This window comes from Pholis gunnellus (assembly GCF_910591455.1).
Source record: "Pholis gunnellus genome assembly, chromosome: 19".
Classification (NCBI taxonomy): domain Eukaryota; kingdom Metazoa; phylum Chordata; class Actinopteri; order Perciformes; family Pholidae; genus Pholis; species Pholis gunnellus.
The window spans coordinates 17,829,703-17,844,359 of NC_136546.1; the positions used below are offsets into that span (position 1 = coordinate 17,829,703).

Sequence of the window (14,657 nt, forward strand, 5' to 3'; positions counted from 1 at the left end):
GAAGGAAAATCCCTCTGATACAGTGCGTGCTCTTGCATTTCTGTGCTTATGAAGATTGTCTGGAAAAGATGTGGCGAACGAATGGCGAGGACAGAAAGGGACACTGTGCTTTCCCTCATCCCTCGAAAGAGGACATTTTTCAGTTTCAGGACATGGTTTTAAAGATCATGTTTGAATAACAATCAGAAGGATTAGATTAGGACATTTAGGGCAAAGTGGAAGGGGCTAGGATTGAAGGCCAAGGACTGAAAGTAGTCAGTGAAGCTCATTTCAAGTAGTACTACAGCATGTTTGTCAATGTCTCCATGCATTTGTGCGTCTATCTGTGTATGTGTGTGTCTGCATAGTGTACCTTCCAAGCAGCACCCCGGGGTCCTCTCCTCTTCTTCTGTCCTGGTGTGTCTCATTAAAGCCCAGTTACTGGACACCTCCTCCTCCTCCTCTTCTTCCTCCTCTTCCCCAGCAGCAGATGGACAGACGCAGGGTGGTAATATTCCTGGGAGTTTGTTTATATAACCCTGGGAATGTTATTAAAAAATCGCTCTCCTTCTATCTTGAACTCAGGGTTAATTAGCTCACTTCCTAGTTGCCGGTATGCATGGAGGCCTCTGAATGGTCACAGAGGTTGTTATGGGCGACCGGGCTTGTCTTATCTCCTGTGTTGCCTTTTGGGATTCGGCTGAGGAGCTGAGACTGAGAAGGACACAGTGTTTATGTAGTCTGGAAAACAGACACACACACACACACACACCACCAACATATGCACTACACACAGCTGAAAAAAATTCCACTCTAAAGCACACGAAGGCGAGCTGTGGGGGCATAGTTTCCAACACTCACACAACGTGTAACAAGCTTTGTGTGAAAATGTGTTGGAGATTAAAAAACGTGTGATCACTGGGCATGCTCAAAGCAAAACAATGGCAGCAGACATACTTGCAGGGATTTTTTTTCCCCCTCCAAAATAAAGTGATTAATTTGACTTTTTTAGGCACAAGATGTATAATACAAACACGCCCACATGCTGTATATTCTCACTTGTTTAGTTATGACACAAATAGTCACGCATTGCCAGACAAAAAGTCCACACTGTGTTGAACATGTGAATGATATCAAGGCAAATTTGCATTACACTATTATGTTGTGGAATAATTACTAACAACCCTGATCTAGTGCTCCCTTACTTAAAGGTGCAGGTGTGAAGGATTGGGCGGCATCTAGTGGCGAGGTTGCAGATTGCAACCAACTGAAACTTCTCCCGTGTGCCGAGTGTGTAGGCTGACGCAAAATTGCGAAAAACGCTGAATGTAGATATAAACGGCTAATTCTAAGGTAATGGAAACGCGACTATTCCTGTGAGGAAAGAATACGTATTGATATGATATTCCATCTCTGCCAATAGATCCTGATGCTCCACACTGTTCCTTTAAAGCGTTGACCAGTGATTCAGTCATGGAAATGTTTGATTTCATGTTCCTCTAGGGTTATTTCAAAGAAACTGTTTCCTAGGAGATGATAGGAAGTAGGTCGTCGAGGCTTGCCCCCGCTTCCCTGAGTGTGACATACATACCGTACATATACACTCACCGGCATACATACAGTACATACTGTTCATGCCAAGTCGCCCCACAGATGCTGCCAAACACACTCTCTATAGCCGTGTTTCTCACACATGTGACCTGCTTTCGTCTAATGTAATTTTATAATTTCTCTATGTTGTCCTCTTATTCTCTTCCACCAGCATCATTATCCAGTCTTCACTGCGTTACAAAGACTGTGGGTTGACATTGAAGTCTCTGTTTCAAGTAAAATAATAAACCATGAGGAGACAATGACATGTGACAAATACGACGGCAAACAAAAATGCAAATGAAGAACTAGAGAAAATGATTGAATAAAACAAGGTGACGGAAAAAGCTGAGAAAATCATGAGATGTATGAATGACAGTAAAAACATACCATAAACACAGACGTAAAAGGTTAAAAGCTGTAAAAATGAAAAATGAAAACACAATTCTATTCAATAACAAATCAAAAGACACACAATTCCACTCCAGAAAAGTACAATAATAGCCACATTTATTTTAATTACAGGCAAATTCCCTTTACACTATATCTTTTTTTTTTTTAATCAACTTCATGTTTTATCCTTTATGTCATACATACATTTACATTTCCAGAGTGCATGGGGGGGGGGGGGGGGGGGGCTTTTAAATAAAGTGGTTCAAGACTAAAAAGAAGGAGGTCTTCGCATTTCTTATGAGACGCATGTCAAATACTGCTCATCACAAGCATGACTCAGTAGTGGTACTGTACTTTAAAAGTGCACACGGCCTATTCAATATCAGACAGCTTCATATTATATAATATGATGGCAATTTAAACAATGATGCATTTCACACATTCAACATCAAACAAGGCAAACCTATTCAAAGGCACAGGACTCTCACATCAATATCGTCTTTTTAAAAAGTAGTTTGTACTTAAATGTCAGGTAATCCTTCACATTCAACTTTTTTTTTTTTTTCTTTTTTCAGCTGAAATATGATTTGATATCAAAGGACCCGTGAGTTAAATGGCACTGGACAGTTAGGGAAGTTAAAAACACTTCCTCTTGGTTACTGAATGGGCACAGTTTCTGACATAAAGAGGAAATAGTGGAGTTACTCATTAGATCAACGCTGGTGCTTCACAGATACAAACGTTTGGGCGTCTGTTTGAACACAACTGAACTATTTCCACCGCTTCAAACTACAGCGACCAACTGCGGGCGAACGTTGTGAGAATAACGCCAGCGGGCGAAACAACTGCTGTAGCCTACTTCCTGTGATCCTCGGGCATCTGCTCTGTTTACTGAGGAACTGAACACACATTCCACTGTAGGTACACAACGAACCAGTTAAGAGGAAGGTTCGCTTCTATAAAACTACAGCAGGATCCTCTTCTTCTGTTTAAATATCTGATTGTTTTAGTTCACGGCGAGGAAGGCGAGGAAGGCCTCTCATGCCCGAGGCGCCAAATACCTCCGCTTTGTCACGACCCCTCAGCGTCTGATACCAACGCACAAGGCGCCCTTTGGCGTCTGTATGAGGGCTTTCTAGTAACTGCAATGTAACCCCACGCTCCGGGAGTAAGATAACGTAGTATAAAGACCGATAAAAACACGCACAGGGGGGACGGGAGGAAGGCGGATTAGTCAAACAAACACTTTCAACCAGGAGATTGGTGTTCGAGACGTTGTTTTAAGTGACGTTAGTGACGTGTTTTCCGTACTTATGTTGCACTGTTTAGTTATTTCAAGCCCGACCATGATGTCTTTCCTCAACCTAACTAAAGTGGTTTCGTTGAGGTCGGTATGTGATGAGTTGCGATGAGAACGTGTTTGTTAACTCGAGTCAGCTTCTGTTGGATCTATGAGAAGGGTGTGTTGTAACTTATTTTAGTGCCGTCCAGCGAACGTCAGTGATGTATCACGCCACACTGGGTCCACACTGTTTTTGCAGGTTTAGTTTAAATGTTTCCGAGAAAATAGATTTACATTTAATACACATCTCTGCTACAGAGCTACTGTAACGTTTACAGTTGTTCAAATACATGCAGATACTGTACAACACGCTTTCTCTTCACTTCCTCACCCACAAACAACGCAAACTTGTTAAAAACTAGCCAAACTAAAAAAAAAAAATTAAAAAAAGAATGACACTGCATAATATTACCATGCCAAATATCATAAAAAAACAAATCATGGTTAAAAAAAGTGATGGGTTTTAAAGTAAAATAGCAGCAACACATAGGCTTTAGTTCTGTGAGAACAAAATCGAGAACCAGCAAGCTACCAGGGCCTCTGGGTTAAAGTAAGAGAGTTACGTAGTTACATCGGGAGTGCAAATAAGTGAGGGGGGATCTAAATCTTATAAAGATGGAAGCTTTAAAGGCTGAATATGCAGTGGTTTCTTTACAGTACAAGTTGACTCCACTTCTATGACAATGTCCACTGTGAATAAATTCAAATCCTTGGCACCACACACCTCACTAACCACCACTACCGTCAATATCATGAGAATAAAAAATAATTAAAAAAAAGAAAACTACTCCCTCTGTGCAATAGTTCAAGTAAGTTATTTCCTGCAAATAGTTAGTGCTTTGTAACACATCCTGTGGCCGTACCGAAAGAGACGACAACATAACGGTAACATATAAATACACAAAAAAGTTACTATTTACATGAAACGGTTTTTCCGGACAAGACTGCAGTCTACGCAGAGAGGACCTCTACTCACCAGTTCAGGCTCAGATTTGATCTAATCCTCCCATTGGTTAAAATTAGGACCAAAGTCGGGGCAGTCTCATCCTAGAGCTGTGGTCACAAACACATCCACCAATCAGTGTCCCAGTGTGAAGCAAAGCGCCGAGGGTTGAATCTCTAAAGGGGCGTGTCGTAGACTCGCTCCGACGAGCCCTCCTCTGTGTCGTCCTCCGAGTGCGTCGCCTTGTGGTTGAGCTTCTCCGTCGTCGAGGAGGCGACGAGGTTTCCATGGACCCCGTCGTCGCTAAGCTTGGCCTTGCTGCTGTCCTGAACAAACTCCTGGATCTCCACGGGTAGCCGGCGAAATTTGTCCTGGTACTCCTGGTCCAGATCGCTCTGTAGCTGCGGAGGACAAAACACGTCAGCCACGAGTTATTACACAAACCCAACCATGAGATCAAAGCTGTCATTTGAAATGTGTTAAATACATTTAATGATGTTCAAGAAGACAGAAAACAGAGCAGATTGTGTCCATATGATCACACACCTAACGTTTCAGTCTGCTGGTCACATTAGCTGAGGACCGGAACACCAAATCCCTGCGGTGGCTGTGAAAGGTTAACAAGCTGCAGTACTGCCAATGTTCCCTTGAGCAAGACTTTTAACTGTCACCTATTTCAGTTGAGCTGCTCAACAGCCAAAAGTAGAAGATAGTGGTTGTACTGGGAAGCACACGGTGCTATTTATCTTTTAATTAAAATAATTTAGGCTCAATTTGTCCCCGACAGTTAGAAAGTATTGTGACAACACTAATATAAAGCCAGATCACTTGACCTTTCCAGTGCACATAACAGCTAAAAAAGCAGATTTGAAAGTTAAACAGCTCATTTCACTTATTTGCATCAACTCCTCTGCAGGCAAAGTAGTTCTCAGAGGATAATAACGTGAACAACCAGCCATGGAAAGCGCTCAGTAACCACCACCTGTCATGGACCTGTTGAAGCCGGGGACATCAGCTACAATCAGGCGGCTTTTATTGCAAGAAAAGTAACAAATATGTTTTCCATTTACAAGATATGCATATGCTAATTGTCTGTCTTCCTCGACAACATTGTTTTTAGCTAAATAGTTTCTGCTTGCAGCTACTTCACCAAGCAACCATAACCTGACTAGATAGACACACATACAGATGGAGGGAGCTAGATGGAGATACAGATTTAAATGCCATGCTAGCATGAATAAAAACGAATAGCTGCCTGGAATTCAGAAGAGCACTACTGGTATTAGAAAACCCACACGGTACCTTTAAGCAACAATTAGACATATCGAATCTAAACAATCTTAAATCATAAGGACTCCCTGCATATATAACAGTTACACAAAAGAGAACCATGAGTCTCATAATAACTCCTGTCATTTAAAATTATGCCCTTTTCAGCTTTTTCAGGTCACTCATCATGACCATATGGAAATTCACCACAATCAACTTATTGTGAGTGTCGCAATAACATCCTACATCGTCCCGTCCCTGTTAACAAAAGCATTCATTTTGAGCTGTGTTTCTTGCCAACAAACGTTAGACCAATATTCACTTTCCTTTTAGCGGATGTTCACCAGCTAGTTGCTAACTTTGTCTGTTTGCTGATTGATGCTAGGGTAGCATACAGTGCTGCTTATCAGAGCGTTTCAGCTGAAAACAGCTGGCTGCTGTGTCTGGAAGTGACGCTGACGAGGAGGGTGAAGCAAGCTGTTGGTTTGGTTGTTGTGAGCCATGAAACCAAAACAGTGAGCTGAGAGACGCTAAAAAAGGAACCGGAGAAAGCGAAATGCATAATATTTTTCCCTATGAGTAACATCTTCCACATTACATGAAGTCACGTGACCCATTGTCCATATAAAAATATTGCTTAGGGAACAAGAACTCCAACACAGTGCACATTGTTTTGCATGTGCTACGGAACAGTTCATCCTGTAAATTACTCCCATGACTGTTAGTTAAAGATTATTTGCATAGGAATTTGGCTTTATTCCATGACTTACAATAATAAATACACCATAATAAGGTCCTTCAGGTACCTCAGGTAGACAAGGATCCTCCCTGCATCCGTGCGGATATGAATACACTCCCCTCCCCTCACTGAGAAATAGAAAGGAGGACCTATTTTCTCCCAGGCATAGACGCCTCCAATGATTACAGATGACAAGATTGTATTCATTTCATTGTAAGCCAATAATTGCTGTAATGCCGATTTCTCTGTTTAACTACTCGGCTGGCTCCCACGGGAGAGCAGTAATTAAAAGAAAAGCCGGTAAGATGAATGGTGTCAGAGTTTCGCAGCTCAATACAGTCGCGTCAGCATTACGAGAGATCGAAAAATACCCGCGAGTTCTGGGAGGACTTTTCTGGGATCCATATTTCATCTTAGAGGCCTTTGTCATTCCAATAAGGGCCCACTTCAGACTCACACCCAACATCCAACTCAGAAGTAAACAAATCATAATAGAAAATGGATCACGGAGGAAAAGACAGGGTTGGATTATCGATGCTGTAAACTCCGGCACGAACGTCAGATAGAGAAAGCTACTAAACTCAAATTCTCATCTACACCCAGCCTCAGATCAATACAGCGGAAGCCTGGAATCGTCCTCGAAATATTCACGAGAACACTCAACAATGAGAGAGAGAGAGAGGAGAGGAGATGGAATGAAGGTCAAGGACTGTCCTCCCGCTCTTAGTCTACTTTCTAATGTTCTGCCCTCTCCACTTCACTTCATGAGATGGCACATCCAATTCGTTTAGGAGTGCTGCTTTGCAAAATGAGAAAACTTGATTGTTACAAAGTACTTGCCTTCACAGCATTTGAATGCAGTGCTGTACTGTGAATTAGATTGATGTTAAACCCTGTGGATTATGTGTGTGTCGATGAGTGTGGGCTGGGTATCCATCGCTCATGTCTGGCATCCAACGTTTGCTCAAAATCAGGATTTTAAAAATGTAACGTTTGTTAATGTTTATACTGTTGACCTGAGCAGTTTGGCATATTTTGCTAAATAGAATAAAACACAAAATAAAGCTTTTAAAAAAGTGTTGTTTTTAGTATATCATGCAGAAAACCTCAGTTAACAGAAGACCTCCCCTAATTAGAGCAGATCTTTATAGAGACTTCAGCCCAAATGGAAAAGGTTGTGAGCAGAATTGCATGCTGAAGTTCACTGATGTGCCTCGTCTGAGTCTGTGTCTGTCAGTAGCTGACTTCTAATTTTAGCAAAGCATTTTCACCTCGTACAATACATATCTACGTGAACATTCACACACAGATAACTCCACAGGGTCCTTCTTCCATTTTGTCTTACCACTCTTACTTGTCTCTAAACTAAAATCTCAGCATTAAACCGTAACTATATTCTCAAGAATGAAAAGTGTGTGTGCATCGACAAGTGAAAATGCCAAACTTTGAGAGAACTCATGGCTACTGACTGTCTTTGTGGGAAATGAAGGAGCTCTTGACTGGAGTCTTCCTCATGCTTTGAGTGGTTACAGCAGAGCCTGATAACGCCCCCACAAACACAGCATCTTAAGGTCACCTTATCTAGAACAAGTCTCTCTCTCTCTCTCTCTGCCTTTCTTTCTTCCCTTCTTTCTCTCATTCTGTCTTTCTTTCTTTCTTTCTCACTCTCTCTGTGGGTCTCACGGAGCGGACATCCAGCACATCACAACCAGATGGCTAAAGATGCACCACAGCTCGTCTCTCTCTCTCTCTCCCAGCTCTGCAGTGCGCATGACCTACTTAGGGGTGGTACAGTCTGCACACCGTGTGTGTGTGTGTGTGTGTGTGTGTGTGTGTGTGTGTGTGAGTGTGTACATGCGGAGCTTGTCTCTACCCTGCCTGCTGAGGCACAAACACCCTCTGATTAAAGCTGTCATCTTTCTCCCATCCGATGACACCCTGGCACATGTGAAGGAGGTGGGAGTGAGATGGAGGGGGCAGGATGAGTCTAAGGGGCACCAGGAAGATCTCAGACGTTCGCATGTGTCTATCTGCATGTAATCAACGGCTCTGAGGCGAACACCGACGGTCCTCTGTTAGAACTTTGGTGCTGAGCGATGAGGACGGCCCTTTACTTTCACCGAGGGGACGGCTGGAGTTATACCAGAAATCTCAAGGAATTAGAGAACAACCAGGGAGGACTTCCCCTAATTTATGACTTTATGATCTTCAACTTCCATCTGACATCTTAAGAGTTTGGCAGTGAGGAGATTGGAATACAGGAAAGCCTCAAGATTTGAAACTGTAATAAGGTTAACTGTGACGCTTTAACACGAGCCAACTAACTGGCAGAAAATAATAGTTGTTTAGAAAGTGAACAGCACCCAACACACAAAAGCAACGGTAGAAATCGAACATTTGCTCATTTATTCAGTGTGTTGCATGCATACAGTATATACATGTGTGTGTGTGTGTGTGTGTGTGTGTGTGTGGTCCAGTTTCTGTTTGGACTCCAACCAGCAGTGGTTATCCAGCCAGCTTTTAAATCTGTCCTTCATCTCTGAAGACCTGTCATCTGTCAACAAACCACACACACACACACACACACACACGCACACAAAACACACACACTTCTGTCTTTCTTAAAATACAGCATTCAGTGACCTTCTTCACCAGCTGTCCTCGTTTTGAGAAGCTATCAAGGGAAGCAGAGAGGGCCTCCAAAGAGCCAAATTAATTCTTTGCTTTGAGTCGTGACATAACGCCTGCTGCAGCGCCACAAAAAAAAAGCTTTCAACCGGCAACGGCTTCAGTGTGCGGCTACATTAGCTCTGCCTCGACGTGCAGTCACATTAAGGAGGTCTAAGGGAAAGGTGCTTTTCTGTCTTTGATACGCATGTTTTATCCGGCTGCTGCTCCTGCTCCTACTCCTGACCTTCAGATACACTGCGTATCCAAACACAGCCCAATTAGGCTAAAACCAAGATCCCATGTCCAAGAGATGAGACAGGGTCACCACCCTGTCAGCACCACATGCTTTTTGAAGAAAAAGGAGCTTCGCCGTGCTATGCATGCAAGATGTGTGTGTGTGTGTGAGAGAGAGAGCTGCAAGGAAAGGAAACGCCATTCCTTCATTTACATTCTTTCCACTGTATTGGTCATAACTATGAAACTGAACTGCGGCAGCCCAATGCAAGAGGAAGAGCGACACAGGTAATGAAAGAGAGACGCAAGAGTAGCTACAATCCCTAAACTATTACTCTTTCTGTGTGTGCGTGTGTGTGTGTGTGTGTGTCAGAGCCCTTTCCTGACTCCTCTCAAATAAATCATCCTTTGCTTTGCAGGAGTTTTTCTTTGATTCCTCACTTAAGATTCAGGAATTTAGAAAAGAAACACTCCTGCATACCTCCACAATGCATGTAGAGTAATGAGTGTTTCCCTTAAAAGGATCGGTTCGAAAGGGAAGGCCGGCTGTGAAATGTGTCGGTGGCGTCTTGATATTTGTATGTGGATGACAACTGAAAGATGCTACATGTTGCATTTGTATGTCATTGTGAATTAATATATAATTACGTGTGGACAAATAGGAGTGATTGGTAGTGTTTAAAGTGAGCTTTTTTTCATTTAAACCTGTTAATTGACTTTTTCTTTACCACTTGGGGGCAGTGGAAAAGGCTGAAAACGCAAGATTGACATATTATGACTTCATCATGTCCTGCAGACACAAAACAACATTAGTATTAATTTGGAGACATGTTTCTGGCAACCTGATGCGTTTATGTCCAATATTCTCGATCTTTTTAAGCTCTGTTTTGGTTTCCACTGGCTCCTGATGGAAATATCTGGCCTTCAGCTGCTAAATGCTCCACTATGTTCACCAGCTGGTAGCTAACTTTGTCTGTCTGTTGTCGGTTTTAGGCGAGCTCTTTTGCAAAAACATTAACCTGGTGCTCCTGTAAACGAGGTTGATGAGAGCACAGTAAAGAGAACAGTACAGGGCTGCTGTAGAGAGGAACTCAAATGCCTCCAACAAACTTTGCGATAAAGTCCAACTTACAGTACGTAGCCCAATATGTACCAGCTGTGCTTCAACACATTTATCTGCAACACTCTTCTCTTTGTCATTTTTCTGGCCTCACCTCTTATAAAAGGCTCAAGCGATAAACCTCAAATGCATCCTATGGAGGGGACAGTTTCCAGGGAATGTTCTGTAGACAGCGGATAACCCTGGAGAGCTTCTTTAGCACGTGTGGGCAATACATAACGATCACTCGAGCACTGATCTAAAACCGCAGCTAGCACAATAGAACAGAAGAGTAACCAAGCGTGCGACATGTACGCGCACTCACACATACAAGATGGATTTTACTTCACTACCTCTGGTTTGTACTCAGTGTTCCCTGTGGGTATCGTGTGTGTGTGTGTGTGTGTGTGTGCGCGCGCGTGTGTGTATGGGCACAAGTACATTATTGATGCAAACCCACCAGGCAGAGATGATGCAGATCAAAGTGTGTGATGAGGGAACATAGTGGGAACATAGTGGCCACCCTTACATCACCCAGTGAGAGGGTGAGACATAGAGAGTGACAGAGGGAGAGAGAGAGAGAGAGAAAGAGAGAGAGAGAGACACACACCTCAGTCCTCCACGTCACCCCCAACCTGTTTGCTCGCCCTCTCTTCATCCCTCCCTCCTCTTCCTGCTGCTTTCTTCCACCTCCAGTGACCATCCCTGGGATTGCGTCACGAGCACTCAGTTCCAAATTAACAGATTGCAGAGAGTCATGAAGGATAGAGGAGCAGAGGAGGGTATGGGCGGTGGGGATGGGGGGGGGACGACGAGTCGGGGACCCGAGTTTCCATGACGACTGCACAGGACTCCTGCTTGTCGAACAAACGAGCCTGTGTGTGTGTGTGTGTGTGTGGTTCAGTGTGTTGGTTCAAGGCTTGCACAGTGGGGAGACACCATCAGATTTATTTTCCCTTATTATCCAAGTAAGGAAGAATCAGGAAGTCTCCCACGTAATAACGTGCAATTACACCACACACACACACACACACACACAGACACACACACACACCAACGCACACTGCTGTGAAACATATGGCCTTATCACTATTTAATATTCTCTTTCACAGCCAAAAATAGTGTGTGTGAGGGGATGACTACTACAGAGGAATTACAATATGGCCCGGTAAGCCTTTAGTCTGGAGGCTGAGACGGAGTCCTTGTCGCTAGACGTCTGTCTTATCCGTCCCTTTTTTGGCTCAAAGAACGTGGGATCTGACCACATTTGGGATGGTTGGAGAAAAAAAAAGCCCAAACAGGTCGGATGTAAAAAGCTTAATAAAGTCAAACCAAAATAGCTCCTGAAAAGTCAAATTGAATGTAATAAATGGTTATGTTATGAGAAGATTTCAAACAGCCCTTATTCTAATCAAGCTGAGTGAACGATCTCAATGACTGGCTTTTCCAATTGATAGAAAGATATTAGCTTTATCCAGCCGGTAAAACATGTTTATTTCTGCGGTAAAGGTCTATGGAGATTGACTGGCGTTTGAAGCCGGCCTCGAGTGGCACAGGAGGTCGCCGCTTGGAAGGAACAGCATTGGTCTCCTGGTGGGCGTTCTGATTGGATGATTAGCACGACAGTGACACCTGAGCGCTCATGCTGGAAGTGACAACAAACCTCTCCACGTCTTTTTTTTTCTTTTTTATTATGTGATCCTCCAACCATCACAAGCTAGGGACTTTAAAATCTTACTAACAAAAGTCCGAGCTAGTTCTTTAGGTTGGTATAACACATGCACATGTACACACACACACACACACACACACACCTCTACCACTGTAATAGGCTGCTCAGCTCTCAGGGTCTCCACCAGGGATAGTTATAGCTGTCCATTAGTGGCTGCTCTGAGCCCAATGGAGAAACTGGGTCAGAACTGTGTGAGAGAAGTATGTTGTATCCTCCTCTCTCTGATCCATGAAGACTAACGCACACACCAAACGTAGGAACTCACAACAAAAGTATTTTAATATTAGCCCCCACCCTGGCTATTTATGCCCCCATTGGAGCGCTGTACATCCTGTTTTTCAGCCCATAATGCTTTCTATGTTTACATGTGAGTTGTTGTTTACGTTCATGCCACGTACTGAATGACCGATAGAGAGCTGGGTTCAACAACCCTTTGCCTCAAATAGAATTGTGAGGAGTTTCGACCATGCTGAATGGACTGCATTCACAAAGAGAGCCAAGTGATTCACAAGGGTTCATATTCATCACACTCACACACACACACACAGATGGTATCGGAGCCGCCACGCAATGTCAATGACCGGCTCAGTGGGAGCAGTTTTGGGTTCAGCGTTCTGCTCAAGGACATTTCCAAATGCTAATAGGCAGAGCTGGAAAACAGACTTAACTCGGCTGTATGTGACCAACATGTACGCAGAGAGCTGAGCTCCTGTTAGCTGACTCTCCAAAAGCTATATCGACTGACCTGACTGGGACATGTTACGAGGGGCATATTGTATTGATGACCTAATGATATTGGTTATGATATTGATGCACTTCACAGTGTTGATAGCAGCTAAGTTAGAGACACATTGGATGTGAATCAATAGGTAAATCTGTCAATTAGTAAGTCAACGTCTTTTCGGCTGCCTTTAGGGCATTCTGGGAGGAGAATCTGACGAGGTTAAAGATTAAAAAACAACTGAAACATAAACCATGACTAGCTGGTAAGGATAGTCATGGCCTTTGTATTCTACAGTAAGAAAACTGTTGACAACAGACACCCCAAGGAGTCGCAGTGATTACATCCTGGTTTCCTTCTTTCCTGAAAGTTTATTTAACATTGTTCCATCACAGGATTTCACTTTAATACTATTTAAAGGGATTTTTTGAAGTGGGTTTGTATGAGGTGCTTATCCAAACTCAGTGTATTACCTACACAGTCGGGGGCGGTCGGCACGCCCCAAGTTTGAAGAAAAAAGGAAGAAGTATCAGCACGCTGTCGACAGGTGGCAACAGCAAAACAAATCATTGTCAATTTAAGTTTCCACTATATTCTGAATATTTCACTGGTTTACTTTGCAGTCAGACTGCTCTATCTGATGGGGAACTGAAGCCGTTATCTATGCTCTTCTCAAAGCCACAAGACTTCTTTGACAAAAACAGCAATTTGACCTTGTAGAACACGGACGTTGCTGGTCTACAGCTGCCTTGATCGGTTAGTTTGTTTGTGTTATTGGGTGACTTTGGTGAATCCGAATGGACCCTTTAAAAAGGCAAAGAAAAAACATCTTGAAGGTTAAAGTAAAATAAAAATCCAAATGATCTCTTTAAGCACAAAATCCCACACAGAAGTGTTATCGCAGCATTGTGGGTAGCTTCCTGAATTTTGTAACGAACATAACCCTGGGCACTCTCAGCTGGCTGTCTCCAGAGTCGTGTTCTCTGACATCTCTTGCATATTTTGCATATAAATGAGAGTCTTTGCATGAGCACACATTTTGCAGAGATGGTTGATTACTATTTAATAGCCTTTCCTCGGGGGAATTCAATTTGCCAATGTCCGCATGTCAATTTAGAGAAGTGATTGCGACAACGGTTGAGTGATGGATAATCAGTTACAATTTTGTGGGAAATGACGGTGGCCGACATCTGATTGGAGGAGAGAACGGCAGCGTCTCTTCCTCTCGTCTGAGGTAAATCCACGCTGATTAGACCCTGATGGCAATCTTTCACACGGCTCATCTCACTTTAAAATCATTGCGATTCTGCTGTTATTGACAAGAATGCTCTTGTAACCAACCAAGAGATGATGAAAGTCCCCACAGGATCACATTACAATGGGTCAGCATGTTAGTCTCACTATTTGGTTCCTCCATATTGAATGCGAGGCGTTGGGCTGGCGGTCTGCACTGCACCTCCCACACTCAACAACAAGTGGTCTGAGATGGAAACAAGGAGCCGTCACTTTGAGAGTGAGCGGTTAGGGGGGGGCTGTCTCCAACAGAACACTTCCGATTCATGTCTTTAATAAAAAGAACTTATGGTTAGTGTGCGCTATGCAAGAGTAAAACATAACGAGGGGATCACACCGGAGCAGAGGTAATCGTGATTAGGCTGGCAGTGTGTTGCAATAAGATTAGTCCCGCATTAGATCATTGAGAGGAGAAAAAATGACTGTTACTGTCTTTGTGTTTAGTAGATGTACTAGTACCACATGAGATTATATTAGCGCTATGACTGTGACACACTACATGTCCATAATTAGAATAATGGTAACATATTACAAGTGAGACAACTATGCATGCTGATAAAGAGTCCAACATTGTGTTACAGCAGTGCCTGAGACATGTATGCTTTCAACAGAACAAACTTTATTTGATATACCTTATTGGTAACCCAAAATGG

The 14,657-nt window shown here is 43.1% G+C and overlaps 1 protein-coding gene across 1 annotated transcript in view; it reads right to left on the reverse strand.

Moving 5' to 3' along the window:
* Positions 1 to 2,197: 2,197 nt before the first annotated feature.
* The window catches only part of plcb1l (phospholipase C beta 1-like), a 104,654-nt gene continuing 92,194 nt past the window's right edge, over positions 2,198 to 14,657 (reverse strand). The window contains 1 exon segment of the mRNA XM_079180849.1: positions 2,198 to 4,648. Within this exon segment, the coding sequence (XP_079036975.1) occupies positions 4,424 to 4,648 (225 nt within the window). The 3' untranslated portion in view covers positions 2,198 to 4,423.